Below are 23,517 nucleotides of genomic sequence, written 5' to 3' on the forward strand. Positions count from 1 at the left end.
TTTTAGGTTGTGCAAGTGATTTTTCAGAGATTTCTCATAGCAAAATTTAACACTAGAAACAGTTTTTAAAATTGTGTAGTAGCACGTCTTTACAGTTCCTATTTTATCGAGGATGACTTTCTCTAGTACACTGTGTACTGGAACAACCCTGAATCATATCCTCTGCATAGAATGTTATTTACAGCTTGGAGGTGCTATTTAAAGCAAACCTGTCACCAAGTTTGGCTGATATAAGATGCGGCCACCTCCTTTCAGGGCTAACGTACAGCATTCAGTCCGATGGGTGTCGCAGGTCCGAGTCCGGCCCCTACCATCTTCTTGCGATGCTGCCCTCCTGCTTCCTTCACAGGCGCCCTGCCTGGCATCGCGCTCCTGTGCAGGCGCACTTATCTACCCTGTTGAGGGCAGAGGAAAGTACTGCAGTGCGCAGGTGCCGGGAAAGGTCAGAGGCGCCCAGTGCTTGCACACTGCAGTACTTTACTCTGCCCTCAACAGTGAAGATAAGTACGCCTGCACAGAAGCGCGATGCCAGGGAACCATGAAGGCGATGATCATCATAAGATGGGAGCAACCAGATCCGGACCACCCCCGGGTGAGTATAATAAAACTTATTTTTCTTAGCTTTCAGGTCAGATCAGGGGCTTATCTACAGCATGATATAATGCTGTACATAAGCCCTGAAAGGCGGTGGCTTTAAACATTCAGGTTCGCTTTAAACATTAATATGGAGAGACCTGTAGTATATGTTTTATCTGCAAATTTTTCAGCCACCCCATATTATGCATTGTGTTGCAGATTTTACCCTATTCATGACAAAGGTTATACATGGGATAAAAACCTGCAGAAAGTAGTAACATCCTGCAGAGTTGAAAAACTGTACTTTACATCAGTTACATTTTTAAGCAATTGAGAAGTGGAAAAAAAATGAAGTTCTGCCCCACCATTCGGTGTAAAGAAACAGACACAATCCGCTTTCATTTAGCTAAGTTTATTAAACCAAAAACTCTACGTAAGAGTTTTTGGGGACCTTGAAAAAGTTCTCTGGATGCATGGACACCTGCCATATAACAGCTGCTATTAAGACTATACATTTACATGTTAGAATTATTGGAGACGTCTTACCCATATTAGTAAGAACATGTACCTGACTACTTGCTATTGGACAATTTGTTAGAGCGATTTCACAGAAGCAAAGAAAATCACATCCATAAAAGAAATAAATAGGTGAACAGCAGTCTAAATTCCTTAATATCGACACTTAAATATATTTGCATTGTGCTGAAAAAGTGATTTAAAAACACCTTTGCGGAAATTGAACAAAATGGGTGGCAAATATTTATCCTAGGTTATTTCTCAAAGCAGTGTGATCTCAGCATTTAACAATGTCGTCATCTCAATTAGCACTTTTTTTTGTGTTTTATACAGCAGCCCAAAAATAAGGAATGTTTTCATACATTATCTCCTTTTTGACAACTAGAACTTTCATACATACAAACTAAAAATTAACAAAAATCGATAAAATTAAGGACTTCAGTTAGTAATGAGTGAAATCCATTTAGCCTGGGACTATGTAGAAACCACACGCCCGCACAGACTCACATTTCTACCGACTAGAGCAGCTAGATCTTGCCTGCAAGTTTAAGGGTTCACAAAGCCCATAAATGTGCAAAGAAATGCAATACGAGAAACCATGCAAAATACATAGAAGAAAAACTGTAGAACAACTAAATAATGGAAATAGAAAGAGACAAACAAACAAAAAAAAAATGCTGTATAAATACATTTCTGCTCCCCTGCTTTATAAGCAAAGGACCTAAATATGATCTGTATACAAATGGTAGTCTATAGCATTAGTTGTATACTGAGGCAGAGCCGACACCAGAATTAATGCTTCCACGTCTGTGCATTTATGCCATGCCATCTTTATTCTGGATTTCAACATAGGTCATGCCATCTTTGGTTGGCTGCAGTACCGAAAGGAGTGAATGGGCACATTATTTAAGGATTTTAAAAAAATGTCAACTATCAGTAGAAAGTTGAGCTTCAATGTCCACTCTACAAATGGGGCACTTTTTATTTGTGATCAGCCACTGGTCCACACACACTTGATGGAAGAGATGCATACACGGAAGGCGCCTGGGTGGAGGGAGAAACAGAAGATTAGTACAAATCTACAAATTGCCTGATATACACAGTACATATGGGGATTGCCCGTGTTTAACAGCTACAAAACATGCAGCCGTGGGGAATCGAACATGTCACACGAGCACCCACGATACTCGGTGAATACCTGAGCACACTAGGCAAACGCGAGTGACAAGCTCATCACTACTCTTAAGCCATCGTGTACTAGTCATACAGCCATTATCTGTTCACATGGTTGAGGCGCACAGGCGACCCATCACCTGTCAAAGCTGCGACTGCAGCCCGAATACCCACTAAATACAGAGAAATAACCTATTACTGCAGAATATTGGCTATTTTCCCAATATCATAGCAACTTCTATATCAACAGGAAGGTTGTCATATCCTTGGACTCAAGTAGAAACGACCCTCCCCTAAGTAGTCTATATGGGCTTGCAGGTCACAGAAAATGGAATTAAATGATACCTTGATATCTGTGATCCAATATCTTATTCCAGAGAAACACATTTTTTCTTAATATATATAACTAAGCTAAGATCTAAGAATCCAACATAGATACTTTAAATGAAAAGGTGGCATTGCCAGTGTGAGACATGTCATGACTGACAGTCTGCACTTGTGAGTTAACATGTCTCACACTGGTAACGTACCCTTTCAATTAAACTAACCTCTAGAGGCAGATGCTCAGGGACATCCGTGTCCAGCCCATAGATGGTAAAAGTCATTTACATATTAAGAAAATGTAAGAAATACAAAATGAGCAAATATCCTGCAGTAAATAAATAGCAACAATGCTTGAAAATAACATAGTTAACATTTTGACGACAACAACAACAACAAAAAAAAAAATATACAAAAGCCATCTCACTGTGTCAAGGCGACCCTATTCAGGACGGTGTTAACCTCTAGTATTGAAACCTTACCATAAATCAAATGATGTGAATGAATAAGGGTCGAGCAGGACAGAGACCCGACTAACAGTTAGCCAGCCATGGGGAGCTATATAAACGTAATTTCCAGCTCAAAGAAAAGAGAGACCAGGCAGAGTGAACATGTGCCTACATGTATGTATATCAACTTATTCAAGAGAAATCCACAATTTTCTTAATATAAAAAGCCAAACACACGAACTTGAGTATATGGCTGGGTGAACACGATCCAGAAGTAGCAGCTCTTTGGACACAGTGCATATTCGCTGTGTCCAAAGCGCTGCTGTCTATTGTACGCAGGTAAATCCCTCATATGTTCACTGAACCGTGTGGATTTACCACGTCCAATATATTCTATGGGTGAAATTTCTCTTGCCGAGAGTAGCGGCAGTCTGGAAAGACACGCCACATGTCTGTCTCCGCAGGGTGATTTGCGGGAGTGTCTGGACGCTTAGTGGGCATGGGATTTCTTGAAATCTCATCCACTATACTGGAACATCTGGACGCTGCGTGTTGGACGCTGCACAAGTACACAGCGTCCAACCCGCAGCATTTACTCATTGTGTGCACTTACCCTTAGAGTACCGTTACACATAGCGATGCACCAGCGATCCCGACAACGATATGGATCGCTGGTGCATCGCTAAGTGGTCGCTAGTGAGCTGCCACACAGGCAGATCTCACCAGCGACATCGCAGGGGTCGCTACTTACCTGTCACACGCGGCGATCCTGACGTCCTCCCGCCCGCGTCGCCACAGCAGGAAGCTGACGACGAGAAATTATCCAGGACCTTCTCGCGCGACCAGCGACAACCAGCGGGGGAGCCGGTCGGAGGCAAGTATCACATATAGCGATATCGCTAGCAATATCACTGCTACGTCACAAAATCGGTGACTTTACAGCAATATTGATAGCGATATCGCAGTGTGTAACGGAGGCTTTAGACATTGGATTGCAGATATCAAAGGTATAATTTTATTCAATTATCTATGACCTGCAAGCCCATGTAGAGGTCTCAGGAGGGTTGATCCTACTGAGAGAGATTCCCAGCTAACCAAAAGAAGAGCCGCAGATGCAGTTAGATAAAATGCCATTGTCAGGGCTCCAGTCCAACCGTCACAGAATATAAACCTGGCTGCTGGACCGGAGTCCTGAGAATCAATCCTCCCACATATAATACCTACAAATAGGACACATACATCTATATGAAATTATATTTTGACATTTGCTAATAAGTTTACTTTACAGAAAGTTTGTTCTGTATATGATTTATAACTTATCAATAGAGAATTCAGACGGTACATTACCTGACATCTTCACCTTCCTCTAATATAGAAAGGCAGATGGTACATTTCTCTTCAGTGTCCTCCTCAGTGGCTTCCTCCCCATCTTGTTTGCCATGCAGTTTCCTCTGTGAGAACCAATCAGTGGATACCTTATTAGAGATGAAATTATTGGCAAACTTTATAAAGACCAGTTTTAGGAATACATTTATGACAACACAAACATGTTTCACTTTTCTATTACATTTAGGAGTAAATCTGGATTTCATTGTCTGTGCTAACCATAACGGCTATTCCTGAATCTCTTAAAGAATCTCAAACCCCCTGGGCCACATTGCAAGTATACATCTGGATGTTTACATTACAGGGGATGAGGTTGGTGCCCTTGCAGTTTATGTATTCTCCGGCCTCCCTGGCGGGACCTATATTACGGTTCAACCAACCTGATCTCATATTGAACCCACGTGACAAAAAATGATCAGAAAAAAGGTGGGGAGGCAAATATGCACAATAATGCTATCATCTGTATTTTGGCATCTGAAAGCTATGCCCACTCTGCTATTAGTAGCTTTTACCAGAGCACGAGTTCTAGAAAATAAGGATAAGGCTGTCCAAACTGGACTAGGCATTGTAAAGGTTTATGAGAAAATATACATGTTTCAAACGGTGTTTGAGAAAGATTGTATTTTCACGTCTCACCTTCTTATATTTGTGTGGGTATGTGCATCGCTCTATAGTCCCTTGTGAAGCGCCACGATTTACATTTCCAAGCCTTTCCTCCAGATGAATAAGCTCCTGCAGGAGGAAAATCGTAGCCATCAATGGAAAGAAATATTGCTAGTTACTCACAAAGACGGCTGGGGCCTATGCTTAAAGGGGTTGTCAGGGGACAATGTATTGATGACTTAAGTATCAGTTCAGTGGGAGTCTGACATATGGCAAACCTGATCAGCGGTTATTTGCTCCTATTCAAAGAAATGGAAGCCGTTCTAAAATACCCAGCAGATACACTGCCCCTCAGAGATGCCTAAGCAAATAACAGCTCAGCGATGGGGGTCTGACACCTGGCAACCCCAACGATCTGAGTATGAGGATGTCTCTTAAGGATGGGTCAGAAATAGATTATGCCTGGACAACCCCTTTAAAATGTTGCCTCACGCCAATATAAAATAAATTTAAAGCCAATCCACATGGTATTACTTCACTATATGTTTCAAATTCTTTGTGATGAACAGACTTGAAATCACTATAAAAAAAGGAAGCATTGGGTTGCAGAATAAAAAAATACAAATGACAAAAGCCTTGGCATGGGTTTGCAGGAATATAGCAGCTGCATGCTTGTGTGCTAAACTCAAATCTTTCACGCGACCGAATAATATGTCGAGTCCAGCGGCTGCATGTCTCATGGCTGTTTGACAGCTGCAACATATGCAAAGATTGTGTTAGTCAATTGCTACATGTGTTGCAGCTGTCTAACAGCCAGTAGAAAGGCAGCCGCTGGACTCAACTTATTCAGGCACACTAAAGAAACTCCATTAGCACACGAGCATGCTCAGATAATGACTTATCCGTGCACGTTCTCGCATCACTACCCAGCAATGCTCAGCTTCTTCATGGGCCAAGATAAAAAAAGAATGCCATGGTGTGAGATATAGATATATATATACACATATAGAATCACACTACACTCTGCATAGTGACATTCAGTTGTTTGAAAAAACTATGGAACTAAATGTCATTGAACAAGATGATCTTGCTTCATATGCCTTACAGAAAAACATTGAAGTGGCAACAAAGAACCTGATGGAGTAATTAAAGTAACAGAACTAACTCCACAGCATTTTTATCATAAAATGTTGCAGCCTTTAAAAGTAGATGTCACCCTTTCATTCTTCAGGAGCACACTGCTCCCCCGGCCTCCTGGGATTAGTGTTCTCCTGAAGACTGACAGCTGGGGCAGGCGGCCAGGCTGAGCCACTTGTCCAAACCGTGAGCTCTCCCATGCTGCATACATCGGCAGGGACACGGAGGCTGGCCAAATCCAGCCTTGCCAGGGAAAACTGACACCTCTGAGGTGGCCTGTAACCTTGGTAACAAGCTGTAATACCTTTAATAAGGTGAGGATTTTTTTTCTTTTAAAATTTTTTTTTTTTTTTTTTTTTTATATAAGAGGTAAATTTTAAAGCTACTTGCTTTTACACTCACTCAAGAGTGTATTATTTTACAGTCTACGGTGACACTGAATGCATTACAGAAAAGACTAATAAAATATTTAAAAAGAATACTGGCGCTGCATATAGCAGCCAGTCACAGAGCAGCGTTCATTTTTCAAAAGCCGAAAACTAAATGAAAGCTGTGCCGTCATTAGAGGAAGTGGGAGACAAAGGCAGTGGTTCTTTTAGACACTTTCATATATCTCCTCCAATATTCTTCAGCTCACGATCAATGAGTAAAGCTTGGTGGCCAACAATCTTGTGTCGGGGAACACGCATGTTACATTTTAAGTGTCAGCTCCATTTGTTCTCAGGAGAAACGCAGTCTCCATGCTTGTCTGGTAGCAGCCTATAACCCCTCTTCCGTTTGTTCGGCCAAGCATAGATTCATTTTCAAAGTGTGCATACGTTATTAGGGGCGGTAAGAGGCGACTGATTAAAAGAACACTTGGCCAACAAGTAATGAACATGTTTGGTGCAAACTTAGTCTACTCTGCTGCACAAACCAAGATAAGCAGCTTTCCCAATTGCAACAAGTGGATTGTAGACCACTGACACAGCGTAAAGAGGGCAGGACTGGTAATGTTCCTGGCCAACCCTGGCTACAGGCTAGGATGACAGTATGCTGTACAGAGAGGGTACCACGTAAATTCATAAAGGAACAACGCAGAATGGCACATATGATATTGCAATAATTTTAAAGCTAATTACCTTGTCTTACAGATTTGTTTGCCAATATTGTATGTATAAAGCAGTTTTGCGTTTGAAATAAGTGAAACAATTCGAAGGATCCTAGTTCAGTGGCCAGGTCCGTGTTTTGTAGGCACTGGACGGGACCCCCCCCGCCCCCCCGTGTACCGCCTCCTAACTGATGCCATCCGCAGTGCCTCTTGAAGACACGTCCTGGCGAGATGTCATTGTGGCGTGACGCACACATGATGTCCTGCCAGGCCGGCTAATGAACGAAAGAAGCGCGTCATGAATGCAGTCAGGTAGAAGGTGGTTCACAAGGTTCTCGTCCAGTGGCCATGGGCACAGACCCTGGTTGGTGGACCAGAGTCCAGCGAATTTATCAGCTCATCTCTCCTACGCTTGGTCGTAGGCTAGGAGCATGTGCTAGGTGTGTGAGACCGATTACGTTTTGGACAGGGAGACCTGCATTTTTGTTTCTGCCCAACATCCGTACAATCGTTCTATTTTGCTCACACATGAGTTACTGAACACAGAGGATACACAATGACCAAAGCGGCAATATGCAGAGAAATGGCATCAATATATAAACTACATACTAGACATAGATTATAGTTGGCTTAGCTACAAATCAAATGGCATGCTAAAAGCAAGCTTTAGCCTTACAGGGTGCACTAAAAAGAAATCATGTATGATCATCAATGTGCATGAAAAGTATACTGAACGTCACAGTAGAATAACTCGGGCAAGGTATTACACCCCACTTTCATTTCTAGTGGCTCACGCCAAGATGCTCGCTAAAGACATCTGCAGCAGACTTACTAATTGGCCTGCGGCTGGTATTTGGGGAACACATTAACACTCTGCATCTGATGAGGGGGAAGAGTTTATTGTGCATCCTTTTTAAAAACACCAAGAACACAGCAACCTCATGGAAAGATTCCACAGATGTGTTGCTCAAAAACATGACAGCAAAAAGCTAACATTCAGTTACAAACCTCAAAATTGCCCCTGAAAGGAACTCTGAATGACCTTCCATCCAATCCAGATGAAATGTAGCGGATGTGAGGGTAGCCCGCCATGTCTGGAACCTAGTCAAATAGCAGATGTAAGTTAAACTTTAACACAACTGCTTGGAAATGATCGCATTGATCTATTTGCTGTTAGAGGGCTTTATGGTGAGCACCCATCTGGCACCAAATAGGTCAAATAAAAAAAAAAATGTATATAAAACACATAACTATAGTGAAATGCCAGAAACTGGTTTTGCTTTTTCAAATCGCAGGAGAAAATGGTGGTATGCTTTATGAGACTCTGTACATTACAAAAGAGGCCAAAACACAATGTGTGGATGCATCATGGGCCTCAGAGATGAGGTTTTTTTTTTTTTTTTGTTTTTTTTTTTTAAAGACGACTACTTCCGTGATACAACACAAAAACAAACATGGGACGACAGAAAGCAGCTGACTTGGCGCCCCAAAATACAAAGCTCTACAGTCTTTATTAGGTATAAAAACCAAGTAACAGAACCCTGAAGCACACCTCGCTTCAAAATGTGCAATGTCAAAGACTGGACAAGACCAATTAAATCCGTGCTGCAATTATTGACATATCTTATTCCAATAAAAGGGTTGTCGAGTGAAAAAAAAAAAAAAATCCAAAACATTTCCCATCCACAAGATAAGTGAAATCTTCTAGATCAGTGCAGGTCTCAGTGGTCAAACCCCACCGATTATAATGGGAATAAAGAAGCTTTATCCTGGCGCATGCTTCACTGCCACTCCATTCATTTTCCATCTGCCAGAAAGTGACAAGTGCGAAGTCCGTCCTATAGACAATGAATAGCGCGGTGGTCAAGCATACACAGATCTCCCACTTTGCACTGATGAGGGGCAGTACCCCGAAACACAGTGTCTGCAAATGGAGATTCTGGCTTGGCTTTTATCCTAAGTCATGTAACTAGGCTCATTAAAGGGTCAACATTGACTTTTAGGATTGCTACTTCCAATAGGTGGCACTAGAGTTCTAGTCCTCTTCCTCTCTGAAGAGACAATTTGCATAATAGACAATGAATAGCGCGGTGGTCAAGCACACACACTCCTACCCCTTCTAACACAGATAAAAGTGCCCCCGACTTAGAGACAGCGGGTTCTACCAGTCTGACCCCATTGATCTATAAGCAATTACCTATCCAGATATGCACTAATCAGGAATAATAAGACAAGAGGAGTTAGTAGGGCGCTACAAGATGCCCAATATGTGCGGTGAAAAAAAAAAAAAATTGTCTGAAAACTGCAATATAAGTATTCACAATCTAATCAACCAACAATTGAATTTTCTAATCTTTGACATATTGATGGACTGACAAAGGTCATTGAGAACACAATATACAAACATAACCCAGTAATGGAAATACCAGCGTAGGCAATAAATGCAGCACATCCTCAGGAGTCACAACACAAGGAAAAGCTCCCGCGTTGTGGAGGATAAATGCAGACATCACTGGAAGGAGAGCAGGAATCAGATGCAGAGTGTCAATTCCCAACGGATTAGTTTTCATTGAAAGTAAAAAAAAAGTCACTAAAAAGCTGGAAAAATACATTACCAGTAAATTCAAGGGAATTTAAAAAAAATCATGATGCTTCAGCTTATACCTTACAAAAAAGACCATCATACTAACATCCATATACACCGTGCAGAGAGGTACTTTACAGTAGCCTCCTGGCTCTGATGATACCACAGTTGTGTTCTGTATGAAAACAGTGGTTGTTGCTAAGGACTATGAGGCTTTATAGCTGCTGGCGCTTGGTAGATTTTTTTTAGAATAACTTTACATGCAAATTGCTTAAAACAGGCCCCTACTGTTGAGTAAAATTGAGAAACATAAAAGTATAGAAAACATACAATTAATATATAATATTCTGTGTATACTGTATATTGACAGAAAGCTGCTTCTCAGTGCTGGGGCGTGTTAGGACCAGGAAGCACAAGACCCCTAGTCGAGTAATGAGATACAGCCCAGTAAGTAGCAGCTCTTGAATCAGGCTCTCAGACTCTACATCATGCTGCTCGCAGATTACATGGCAAAAACCTGATGCCAGACTCCCTTCAAGACTTATTTCCCCAACAGTAATGTACAAACAAATAACTTCCCACCACATTCTCACTTTACTGATCACTTACATATCAAAACTACACTATATTAGGAAACTGCATAGATTCAAGCAGTTGGAAATCTACACGGAAATCAAAGCAATTACAGTGGTGGACCCTGTGGTCTGCTGGCAAAATCAGACCGGTATAACAGGACCAATTATAAAAAAACAAAACTGCAAAATATCAACAAGTGTACTCACAAGCCAAGAGTAAAGGAACTGGAATCTACCCTTACAGGAGACAATCTAACTTCTGGAAGTCAGCATGGACTACTCTTATTCTACAGACATGGGTTAAGCTCAGACAAGCACAATGATTTTTACAAGTATACATTTTACTCTATGGCTGCTCTAAGGTTAGACATGTGCAAGTTTGGTTAACTTCACTGACCAAACTCATTCAGTGTTAAAGTTTGGGCACTCCTGGTCAAACTTATTGTTATTGTGAACAGTTGAGCAAGTTGAAGATGAAACAATCTCTAAAATTCGCTAAAGTTAAAGATGACACATTTCCTTTGTATTTTAGGAAAAAAAAAAAAAAAATTTCATCTTTTATATTTTAAAAATTACAAAAAAGGAAAATAGGCCAATACAAAAGTTTGCGCACCCTCTGAGATGTGCAATAAGAAAACTTTGACCAAGGTTTCAGACCTAAATTAGCCCGTTAGGGTTTATGGCTTGGTTACCATCATCGTTAGGAAAGGCCAGGTGATGCAAGTTTCTCAGCTTTATAAAATCCCAGCCTCCACTAATCTTGTGCCAAAAAACAGCGGCCATGGGTTCTTCTAAGCAGCTGCCTGGCACTATAAAAACAGTGGAGGCTCAGAAAGCAGAAGAAGGCTACAAGAAGATGGCAAAGCGTTTTTAAATTATACTTTCCTCAGTTCAAAATATACTAAGAAATGACAGTTAACAGGAAGAGTAGAGGTGAAGATAAAGTCTGGAAGATCAAGCAAAATTTCAGTGAGAGCTGCTTGTAGAATTGCTTGAGAGCCAAATCAGAACCCCCACGTCACTGCAAAAGACCTTCAGAAATATTTAACAGATTCTGGAGTTGAGGTACAATTGTTCTACTGTTCAGAGACATCAGAACAAATATGGCCTTCATGGAAGAGTCATTAGCAGAAAACCTCTCCTGCAAACTCAGCATAAAATTCAGTCAGAAGTATGCAAAAGAAAATCTAAACAAGCCTGAAGCATTTTGGAAACAAGTCATGTGGATTGATGAAGTTAAAATAGAACTATTTGGCCACCATGATCAAGGGTATGTGTGGAGAAAAAAGGGCACAGAATTTCAGGAAAAGAACATCTCGCCAACCATTAAGCATGGGGGTGGATCAGTCATGCTTTGGGGTAGTGCTGAAGCCAACGGCATTGGGAACATTTCACGGGTAGAAGGAAGAATAGATTCAATGAAATTTCAACAAATTCTTGATGCAAACATAACACCATCTGTTAAAAAGCTGAAGTTAAAAAGAGGATGGTTCTACAAAAGGATAATGATCCTAAACACGTCAAAATCCATAATAGACTACCTCAAAAGATGATCTGATCATCATTGAAAATCTGTGGCTAGATTTCAAAATAGCAGTGCATGGAAGCCGAACCTGGAATCTCACAGAACTGGAAGAGTTTTCCAAGGAACAATGGATGAAAATCCCACAAACAAGAATCGAAAGCCTCTTGGCTACAAAAAGCGTTTACAAGCTGTGATACTTAAAGGGAGTGCTACTAGGTACTAACCATGCAGGGTGCCAAAACATTTGCAATTTTCCTTTTTGTAATTTTTAAATGTAAAAAAGGAAAAAAAAATGTTTTGCCTAAATTACAAAGTAAATGTGCCATTTTTAACTGTAGGCCTTTTAGAGATCATTTAATCTTCAACTTGCTTAACTGTTCACAACAGTAATTTTGATCAGAGGTGCCCAAACTTTTATATGCCAGCGTACATTTCAATGACTCAGTCGATGATGTGGACGGACAGCACGAGGATGCCATCCGTGTAGCATACAAGTGCTGTCTGTTTCAAACATGGGCACGTGGATTTAGCAATGTAACGATGATAGCCTAAGTCATGACTAATTGAGCGGTCTCGCTCCTTGATGGCCATAACACATTAGCTATACACTTACCATCTCCACGTGCGTGTCAAATAATAATGAATCTATCTATGTCCATGACATTGTTGGCATACTGCTCTCCTATTGGCCAATATAATAGTATTAATGGAGTAGTCTTAACATTACTCTTCGGACATATCACATACATCTGGAGAAAGCGAGTTGTGGCCCTCATTTTCTCTGGATCTATATAATGCTTCCGAAGAAGGGGAGAGTGACACCAGAGCAGATTGGCCATAGGGACCGCGTGACATAATGTTACGCAATCCCTGGGAGATCCACTGCTGACACCCCTGGAACAGCACTGGAAGGGAGTATAAAAGGGTTATTTTACAAGCAGGAAAGATGGGGACAAAGAAGGTGTTGTCCAGGTAGTGGACAACTTCTTTAACAAGTAAATTGTAAAGTTGCTTGTTTTGACATGAAAGCTGCAATTTTTCCCCATTTATGATGAGAAAACTCATTTAAAAAAAAAAAAATATGCCATGTCAAAGTAATTTCCAAGGTGAAAAACAGTAATAGTATTAGACTGAGGATACAGTACCCTTTAGATACAGAAATTCAGTATATAGGATGTCTGACAGGAGTATAGGCAGAAGCTGTATGTTTTATGTATTAAGCATCTAATAATTCTTCAATTATATATCACCACAGTGAACAGATCTTACCATTAAAGGGAGGGCTCCGAGCTGTAAGTGGTGAAGCCTTGGAGGCGTATGGTAGTGAGATAAGTGGGGATGTAAGGGACTGGTTTGGTAGGGTGCTCCAGTCACTCCAGTTTCAATTGCTATCTCCCTGCAGGATTTAAACAAAAGAAATCCATGTAAATCATTGGTGCCATAAAAAGTGAAATAGGATCACAAAATCACATCTGTGTGGACATACTACAATTTGTCGAAAAATGTATTAAAAAAAGGACACATCTCCATGTCAAAAGTGGCCAGTTTTTGCGGATATTTTATTTTCGCTGAACCTCATTGGCTCGGGTCTCAGATTAAAAAAAAAAAAAAGTATGTCGGAACAATCCGCCATGCCAAATTGTTTATATGGTCATGTTGATATCTGTTGAGCTACTTAAACAAAAAAGGAATAGGAGTAGGTTCCGCCATCTTTCGCGCGTGTGCTAAGCATTCTTGGCTCGCGCAGTATACTTTGCCCAACTGCGGGCAAAGCCGAAAAGCCTTATTGCGCATGCGCCGGTTAACTAGGCCCCGGAACACCGCAAAATACTTCCGGGACTTAGGTGACCGGTGCATGCGCAGTAAGGCTTTTCGGCTTTGCCCGCAGTTGGGCAAAGCATACTGCGCGTACGTGAGCCAAGAATGCTTAGCACACGCGAAAGATAGCAGACACCTACTCCTATTCAAGAAAAAACTGCGGACGGCGGCCAAGGATGGGGAGGCGGCAAAGATCCGAAACACCGCCCATTGGACCGGACAGGCCTCATTTAAATAGCCCGCCAAAACAAGGTGACAGATTCCCTTTAATTTCACATGTTCCTGTCCTCGGGACACCTACAGCAGATTTTACCAAATATATTCTTAGGCCATTAGGCCACGTTCACATGATCAGTATTTCACGTCAGTATTTAAGCCAAAACCAGGCTAGAAAACCAATGAAAATGTAAAGTAGAAACACTTCACCACTTCGGCATTTTTCACCCACTCCAGGTTTAGGCTTACAAATACTGACCAAAATACTTTGGTCTGAATGTGGCCTACTGAGTGAAATCCACAAAAAATTTGGAGCATAATCAGATTTTTTGGCATCATCTAGAGGAGTAACAGGTCATCTGCTTTTCTGAAATTGTACAAGACCCGTGTTCAGATTGCAATACCCAGAATAACCACCAGGTAAGGTGATAATGAATTTCCATTTCTGCTCTCCGTAGAAATAATTCTACATAGTTTTATACGCCTGTACACTTTATATTCAGACTACTTACCAAGCTGACCGTTCAGAAGCTTGCCTGGGAAGAGAAGACATTGTTTGTGGCACATGAATATGACGTCCATGTCCATAGTTTGGATGCATTCTGTGCGGATGTGGAGGTGGACGTTCATGAGCACGCCTAGAAAGCAGACAAAAATAAAATAAAATGAGAAACTTACCAGTAAAGTAGGCATATTAAAATAGTATAAAACTAACTTACGTTGGATGTTGTATCAGGCGTCGCCTTTGAACTTCCATTCTCTGGATAACTTCATGAGGGTGTAACCTCTGTGTTGCAGGTGCTGTTGCAGTCATATGATGGGACATGGACTGATGGGAGGTGGTAAGATGCTGAGGCAACTGGGCAGTAGCACTTGTAAAGTGATGGGATGGTGGAGGAGGAGGAACAGGATGTGTGGACGAAAGGCTAGGGAGTGATGGATGGAAAGGGGGCACTGGGTGAGCAATCACATAGTCCATCTGAGGAGGCGGTGGAGGGGGTGGTGGTGGCGGTAACTGGGGAGGAGGATTGGCATGTGAATGAGGACAGGCAGATGTTTGATGGTGGAGAGGTCTTGAAAGGGATGCATCTGCAAAAATGAAAAAAAATATATAATAGCTTTAAGCAAAGTGCTCTAGTTCAATATTGCACCCTTCTGGAGGTGGAGTATTATTCTAATAGAATCCAATGGAAATCTGACGCCTAGCAAACCAAGTATATATCTAAGTAGTCAGCATGCATCTGAGATCAAGTGCAACCCAAGAAAATGGAAACTGCAATTGTATCTACAAGCTTATCTTTTATTAGGGCATGTTCACTAGCTAATTGTTTCAAGAGATGAGTGGGTCACCTCTCAACTCCAGTCCATGGTATAAAGTCAGACGCCTCTGTCCGCACAGATAATACTTGCCAGTCCGGCTAAACATAAGCCGAGCCTGGGATCCTGGAGGGTAAGAAAATTTATGCAGCTCCTGTCTACGGCCAGAGACTACTGACCTGAACCACAGACAATTGTCGTGCGAGACGCATGTACCCCAGAAAACCGATGCACAGTGTAGCTGGAACCTATGCCAGCTCGTGGCTGGCGTAGATTTCCTTTTTCTGGAGAATGCCATCTCACAGTATCTATTTTTCACTTTGGTAGAAGCAGCTGAAGAAAATTTAGCAAGACAAAAAAAAAACAAAAAAAAAACAAAAAAAAACAACACACAAAACAGAAGAAAACCAAGTAAACAGTATGTCTGCAAAACCAGCAGTCATCCATTCAATACCTACATGGGGCATGCATAAAATGTCGACAGGAGGAGAGAGAAGTCTGGGGAGGCGGTTGTGTCTGGGCTACCAAGCTAGGTCCATAGCCATCGAGAGCCATAGTTTGGGCTGTATTGGCAGTCGACTGATGTCCATAAACTGAAGATCGTGAAGATGAACCAGGACAGCAAGGGTCAAAAGCAGAGGTGCTATGAAAGCTAACACTTCCATGGCTTCTTATACCATTATTGCTCAGATCCACAGGCAAAGCTTGCTGTAAAATGAATGGTGTAGACAAGAGAACAAAAGTTCAGAGTCTGCAGAGGCATGAAATAATCTTCCTGCATAGTATAAAGATAAACATGAATAGGTTCTAATCTACAGCATTGAAAGGTAGTGATAGAAAAGCAAACAATAAAAAACCTAGATAACTTTCCCATTGCTGTAATAACGCCATTTTACATTAACAATAGGTGCTATTATAGTCGGAAAATTCCCATTTTCTATATTATTCTAGCCATTCTTTTGTTATTCAATCACATCTAATAATATTGCAATAGGGAACAGACCCCCAAACAGAAACATATGATAATCTCGAAGATTCTTACCGGGTCGTGGTAGGTGGAAGAAGAGCTGCCCGCTGCTCCACAAGGGGGGGCCACAGGGGCATTTCTTTCCACGGGACAGTGTGCATCCGTGAAGGAGGGAGACAAGGGAACGGTGGGGTGAGAACTGAGATGGTGGTGGTGATGATGATGTGGAAAGTGGTGACTGTGCGTTGGATAACAACTTGAATGAGTATGTCCTAGGACATTGGGATTTTGAGATGGACCACCACAGGGAGAATGTTCTGGGCAACAAGTTGGTAATCGTGGCATTGCTGGGGGGCCACCATCAGCAGTTGTGCCAGTAGTCCTTCTGGTGTCATCTACAAAAAGGAATTAAAATATAAAAATCAAAGCTAAAGCTCTATAGCACCTCACAATGCATTGCAATTTGTCACTAAGAAACATGTTTATTACATATTTATTATGTGCAGATAACTTTTGTCTGGTTCAGAAAACTGACTGCAACTGGATCAGTTTTTAACATTGAAGTCAATGAAAAATGCATCAATTAACTAGGCATCCATTTTTCTTCCATTTGAAACAGATCAGTTTCAAATGGATGATTACTTGGCAGTTCATATGCACAGTAGTCATCTGTTTGAAATTGATCCAGTATGCACACAGATCCATTTCAAGTGAAAGAAAAACTGATGGCTAGTTAATGGATTTATTTTTCATAGACTTCAATGTAAAAAAAAAAAAACACTGATCCAGTTGCAATCAGTTATTTTGGCTACACATGAAAAAGTTTTACTCACATCCTTTTTTTGTCCTGCAAAAAATGCCTAATTGCTGCTGGATCCAATTCAAACAGGTGATTATTGGAAAATTGAACTTAGGCTATGTTCATATGTTCCGTAATCATCAGTTAGAACAGACCCAGTATCAATTCGTTGACAAAAGTGGTGCAGAGAACTTTTTTGTCCAGCTTAAATTTTAATTTTTTAACACTGAAGTCTATGAAAGATTAGATAAATGGCCATCTGTTTTTTTGCCATTTGAAATGGATCCAGTAAGCAAAAAACTAAATTTTAAAATGAGAGAAAAACAGCTGGCTATTTACCACCAGATACGTTTTCCATAGACTTCAATCTCCTTAAAATCTTTTTTTATTTTAGCTGGACAAAAAAAAAAAAAAAAAGAAAGTGTCTGCACACCTTTGTCAACAGACTGCTTCTGGATCTGTTCTATCGCAGGATTACTGGGCATGTGAAGATAGCCTTACCCAGATATGTATGCGAACCTTCAAGACAATCGGAATGAGAAGGCTGATCCTTTTGTTCTCCGTAAGATAAGCTGTCTGACAGCAGCTTTCTCAGAACACTGGAGCCCTCTCTCATAAGATAACGTGTCAAAGAACAGGATCAACCATTTGTTTCCGTGGATTGGAAATCTCCTAAAAATGTTTAAATCAGATGCCCCTCTATCGAAAATCAATATGTTTGCTAAAGTAATGCAATTCTGCACATTAATTAAGGAGTAAGGGAATATGGTTGCCCAACACTCTCAGCTAAGCTGTGTGTACTTAAGTGTTTTTATGACGCAGTCAGACATCCGAAGGATCCTAACCTCTACTACAGTTCTGCCAGCATCTAATCGTACAGCCGCATTTACAAGCCCATCACAGAAAGCGCAGATGTAATCCAATTTTTAGATGGTTTAAATGTGCACCAATTGCCATTCATATATTTCCCCTGCAGACTCTTCTGAAATGATCTACTCTGTGCCATAAGTGGAAGTCCATCTGGCAACTTAGCAGTTTGTTGTTCCTACATGAATGCTCACAGTATACAATGATCAGAGTAAGGAAATCTAGAAGGATTTAGAACATCCACGACAAACAGGACAACTGGGGCTTTGATATGTGATGTGACGCCCACAGCTTTGGATCTGGCACATCCCATGGAGATGGCTACAGAAGGAAACAGGTTCTCTGCTCCACGGTTCTCACGCATGTAGAAAGAATCTGGTAATCTATACACTAGCATAAAGTTTCAGTGCAAAAATCACTTAATAGAAGTAGCTCTCATTAGGAGGGTTATGAAGCCCCCCGCTGTGCTACGAGGCACTTGGAAATAGAGCAGTATCAATACTTGGACTGGTCGATTTTTATGTATTTGATGGAGGAAAGTGTAAATTCTCTACATGTGTGGATGGCTGTTACCTCCCTGCTCAGTCCGGGCACCCAAAGGTGGCATTCAGTGACCAGTCATAGTCTGATCCCCCCCGCTGAGTACCAGGGACAATAGGATAGCAATTCTTTACCCTAGTGGTTATTAGGATGAAGCATTTCCCACATATTCACACTGCGGCCGTGGGAAAATGTCGTACGATAGAAGTGAGGAGCAGAAACACTAGGAGCCTTAATGGGAGGTTTGCAGGTAAAAGCAGTGTTCAGATTGGCTGCATTCAGCAACGTAGTGCACGGTCACAGCAAATTAAGGGTTAGCAAATGTTTCACTTCATTGGAGGTTTACTATACAGAGAATGACCATCTGGAGGGGGCCACAACACTATCTACATAATAATGTGTGTATTAGCACCCTTGCACAGATTTTGAGTTATAATTCATAAAGAATTACATTCACAATTTCCCTATGGAAAAAGGAGATTTTTGTGTACTCACCGTAAAATCTCTCTTTCTCTTAGCCTTTAATTGGGGGGACACAGAACCTTGGGTGTTATGCTGCTGTCCACTAGGAGGCGACACTATGCATAATCTGAAAAAGATTAACTTTGGCTCCTCCTCTGCAGTATACACCCCTGGACGGCGTCAGCCTTCTCCAGTTTTGTGCCAAAGCATAAGGAGGAACGTAACCAAATAACATAACCATGCCTGTAAGAAGGCTACTATGTACGAGCTCAAAGAACAATATGAGAACTCAACAGGAAACAACGGCCCGTAAGGGCAACAGGGTGGGAGCTGTGTCCCCCAATTAAAGGCTAAGAGAAAGAGATTTTACGGTGAGTACACAAAAATCTCCTTTACTCTGTCGCCTAATTGGGGGACACAGAACCTTGGGACGTCCCAAAGCAGTCCCTGGGTGGGAAGCAGTGGACGAATATTGTGCTGACAGTCCCCTAGACTTGGGGTACTGCCGCCTGCAGAACCAGTCTACCCAGGCTCGCATCCGCTGAGGACTGGGTATGAACACTGTAGTGTTTCGTAAACGTGTGTAGGCTAGTCCAAGTGGCCGCCTTGCACACTTGTTGTGCCGAAGCCTGATGCCGAATGGCCCAGGAGGCCCCTACTGCCCGTGTAGAGTGTGCCGTGATACCGGCCGGAAGAGGGGAACTGTTAAGTCGGTAGGCCTCATGTATGGTGGACTTGATCCACCTGGCAAGGGTAGCCTTGGAAGCCGGCAACCCCTTGCGACTACCTTCCGGAAGAATGAAGAGGGAATCAGATTTCCGGAAAGGTGCAGTCCTGGACACGTAAATCCGCAATGCTCTGACGAGGTCAAGCGTATGCAGAGCCTTCTCCACTCTATGAACCGGAACCGGGCAAAGGGAAGGCAGTGAAATCTCTTCATTAAAGGTGAAAGTTGGACACAACCTTCAGAAGGAAGGATGGTACCGTGCGGAGAACCACCTTGTCCTGGTGAAAGGCTAGGAAAGGCCGTCTGCAGGAAAGTGCTGACAATTCCGACACTCTGCGTAACGAGGTGATCGCCACTAGAAAAACCACTTTCTGAGACAGAATGGAGAATGGAACTCCTCTAAGAGGTTCGAAGGGTGGAGCTTGCAATGCTGTCAGGACCAGATTGAGGTCCCACGTATCCAGCGGACGTTTGTAGGGAGGAACCAATCGGGAAACTCCCTGGATGAAAGTCCTTACTTGCGGTTTAATAGCAATGCGCTTTTGAAAAAGGACTGAAAGCGCCGACACCTGACTCTTAAGCGAACTTAAGGATAGCTTGGCATCTAGGCCCGATTGAAGAAAACCTACTCCCTTCGGGAGGGAATAAGGGAGTAGGACTTGTCCATGAGATTCGCACCAAGAAAAGAAAGCTCTCCAGGTACGATAATAGAGCTTGGCGGAGGCAGGCTTCCTTGCCCTGATCATAGTTGCAATGACTGCCGGTGAAAAACCTGCCTGGGTTAGAATCCAGGTTTCAAGGGCCATGCCGTCAAATTGAGAGCCCCTGAATTCTGGTGGAAGAACGGACCTTGAGACAGAAGGTCGTGACGGTCGGGTAGACGCCAGGGGGCGTCTGCCGTAAGTTGGACGATGTCGGCGTACCAAGTACGTCTGGGCCAGTCTGTCGCGATGAGGATGGTCTGAACTCCCTCTTGCTTGATCTTCCTCACGACCCTGGCGATTAGGGGGAGGGGTGGAAAAATGTACAGGAGTCGGAACTGGGACCAGTCCTGGACCAGGGCATCCGCTCCGAGCGACCGCGGGTCGTGTGTCCTGGCCATGAAATTGGGAACCTTGGTATTGACATGGGATGCCATTAGGTCCACATCCGGGATTCCCCAGCGTTGACAGATCTGGTAAAAAATCTCGGGATGGAGAGACCACTCCCCCGAGTCCATTCCTTGCCTGCTGAGGAAGTCGGCTTCCCAGTTTTCTACACCCGGAATGTGTACCGCAGAAAGTACCGACCTTGTGTCTTCCGCCCAGCGGAGGATATGAGTCACTTCTCTCATCGCCTGGGCGCTGCGGGTCCCGCCTTGGTGGTTCACGTATGCCACAGCCGTGGCATTGTCCGACTGTATCCGTATGTGCGAGGCTGCAAGCAAGTGATGAAATGCTCTCAGTGCCAAGAGAATGGCCCTGATTTCCAGAACATTGATAGGCAATGTCACTTCCCTCGGTGACCACTTGCCCTGTGCCCTGTGATGTAGGTGCACCGCCCCCCAGCCTGTCAGGCTTGCATCGGTAGTCAGGATCTTCCATTATCCTGAGAGGAATGGCTTCCCTCGTGTAAGCGAGATTGGTTTGAGCCACCAATGCAGGGACCTCCTGGTTGATGACGTCAACCTGAACTCCCTGTCGAGGGAGAGAGGGTTCCTGTCCCAAGATCTGAGTATGGCTAGTTGAAGGACCCTGAGGTGAAACTGGGCAAATGGCACTGCCTCTATTGCTGCTGCCATCCTGCCGAGGATTCTCATGGCAAACCGGAGAGATCGAGGAGGACTGCGAAGGAGTGTGCGAACTCCCAGACGGATGGCCAGTGTCTTGTCCTTGGGAAGGAGCACCAGGCCCCTGGCGGTGTCGAATACCATTCCCAGGAATGTTAGAGTCCGAGTTGGGATGGTCGACGATTTCTGTAGGTTGACTAGCCATCCCAGGCGACTCAGTGTCTAGAGTGATTGAGACACTGACCTCGCAGTCTTTGAAAGTGGGAGACTTGACGAGGAGGTCGTCCAGGTACGGGACGACTAGGATGCCTCTTGAGTGCAGGACGTCCATGGTGGCCGCCATGACTTTGGTGAACGTTCTTGGAGCCGTGGCGAGTCCGAACGGAAGGGCGACAAACTGGTAGTGGTTTTGGTTGACCGCGAACCTGAGAAACCTTTGGTGGGCGGGAGCAATTGGTATGTGGAGATACGCATCCTGTATGTCTATGGAGGCGAGGTATTCTCCCTGCTCCATGGATGCAATGATGGACCGGAGGGACTCCATGCGGAAATGACGGACCCGTACGTAATTGTTGAGCTGTTTTAGGTCCAGTATGGGTCGGACGCCGCCTCCTTTCTTGGGGACTACGAACAAATTTGAGTAGAATCCTCGGAATCTCTCGTTCGCGGGAACCGGCACCACAACTCCTGATTGAAAGAGAGAGGAAACCGCTTGGTGGAAAACACGAGCCTTTTCTGGTGGTGTTGGAGGAACAGAAAGGAAGAACCGGTTCGGTGGAACGGAAGTGAACTCTATCTTGTATCCGGAAGACACTATTTCCCTGACCCACCTGTCTTCTGTAATAGGCAGCCAGACTTGCTGAAAGAGTAAAAGTCGGCCGCCTACTGGTGAGGTGTCTTCCGGAGGTCTCGAGTCATGATGAAGTGAAGTTCTGAGGTTTTCCTCCCTTGGGTTTCGCTTGGCCTGCTTTCGACTGCCAAGCCCTGTCCGGTCGCTGCTGAGTCCGTGGGTTGTCTCTGCGTGGAGAACGGTTGCGGTTTTGCACTGGGCGCGAAACAGACCAGCCCGAGGAATTCCGAAAGGATCGGAATCGCGTCTGGTTTCTTCGTTTAAACGTGCGTTTCGGTTTTAGTTGAGGGAGACAGGTACTCTTACCCCCAGTGGCATTGGCTATCATGGTGTCCAACTTTTCGCCGAAAAGTCTTCCAGTAAGATACGGAAGTCGCGTGAGGGACTTCTTTGAGGCCGCATCCGCTTTGCATTCTCGCAGCCAAAGGATGCGTCGGATCGTGATGGCGTTTGATGCTATTCCCGCTACACCTCTGGCGGAATCCAGGGCTGCATGAATCATGTAGTCTGCTACCACTGCCATCTGGACCGCTTGGTCCGAGAGTTCAGGATTTGAAGCCTGAAGACCCTCCTGTAGTTTTTTGGCCCAAGCCAGGATGGCCTTGGCTGCCCAAACTGAAGCAAACGCAGGGCCCAGAGAGGCGCCTGCCGCTTCGAAAATAGAACGAGCCATGCGTTCTACTTGCCGGTCTGCTGCGTCCCTGAGGGTTGAGCTATCCGGCAGAGAGAGTAAAGTCTGCGCTGCTAGCCTAGAAACCGGAGGGTCCACTTCAGGTGGATCTGTCCATTGTTTGGTGTCTTTCTGTGGGAAGGGGTACTTCGCTTCCAAATATTTGCGATTAGCGAATTTTTTGTCAGGCTGCGCAAACTGTTTGGTAAGTATTTTCTCAAACTCATCGTGATTAGGGAAGACCTTAGGTGGTTTTTGAAAACTTTTGAAGCAAATCCTATGTTCTGGGACTTCCGGAGGCGACTCTGGAATTTTTAGCACCCGATGAATGGCAGAAATTATGTCGTCAACTAGCGCTGTATTGCTAGGGGGAGAAGGTACCACGGACCTGACCGTTTCATTATCTGAGTCGGACTCACAGATGCCCTCCGAATCCTGTGCCTCGCTAAGGTGATCCCTGGAGGGCGACCTGGGGCGGGGGTCTTCTGTGGTGGGGGATCCCTGTGGTAAATTGCACTGTCTGTCTGTGGCAGGGGACTGCCCAGGAGACCTGGAATGACGCTGTCTCTCCCTAGAGGGGG

General features: G+C 43.6%; 1 protein-coding gene across 4 annotated transcripts in view; it reads right to left on the reverse strand.

Moving 5' to 3' along the window:
- Nucleotides 1-972: 972 nt before the first annotated feature.
- RNF111 (ring finger protein 111) overlaps nucleotides 973-23,517 on the reverse strand; it is a 63,515-nt gene continuing 40,970 nt past the window's right edge. Inside the window, exons 6-14 of one of the 4 annotated variants that reach the window (XM_073586962.1) lie at nucleotides 16,329-16,648; nucleotides 15,745-15,994; nucleotides 14,689-15,058; nucleotides 14,482-14,607; nucleotides 13,205-13,331; nucleotides 8,260-8,352; nucleotides 5,058-5,153; nucleotides 4,383-4,486; nucleotides 973-2,136 (exon numbers count right to left, since the gene is read on the reverse strand). In XM_073586962.1, the coding sequence (XP_073443063.1) occupies nucleotides 2,019-2,136; nucleotides 4,383-4,486; nucleotides 5,058-5,153; nucleotides 8,260-8,352; nucleotides 13,205-13,331; nucleotides 14,482-14,607; nucleotides 14,689-15,058; nucleotides 15,745-15,994; nucleotides 16,329-16,648 (1,604 nt within the window). In that variant the 3' untranslated portion in view covers nucleotides 973-2,018. Of the gene's footprint in view, nucleotides 2,137-4,382; nucleotides 4,511-5,057; nucleotides 5,154-8,259; nucleotides 8,353-13,204; nucleotides 13,332-14,481; nucleotides 14,608-14,688; nucleotides 15,059-15,744; nucleotides 15,995-16,328; nucleotides 16,649-23,517 lie in introns of all 4 variants that reach the window. The other 3 variants (XM_073586961.1, XM_073586964.1, XM_073586963.1) reach the window with 3 other exon arrangements.

The sequence above is a fragment of the Dendrobates tinctorius genome, unplaced genomic scaffold (assembly GCF_039654945.1).
Source record: "Dendrobates tinctorius isolate UK_male_01 unplaced genomic scaffold, ASM3965494v1 ptg000097l, whole genome shotgun sequence".
Taxonomy (NCBI): domain Eukaryota; kingdom Metazoa; phylum Chordata; class Amphibia; order Anura; family Dendrobatidae; genus Dendrobates; species Dendrobates tinctorius.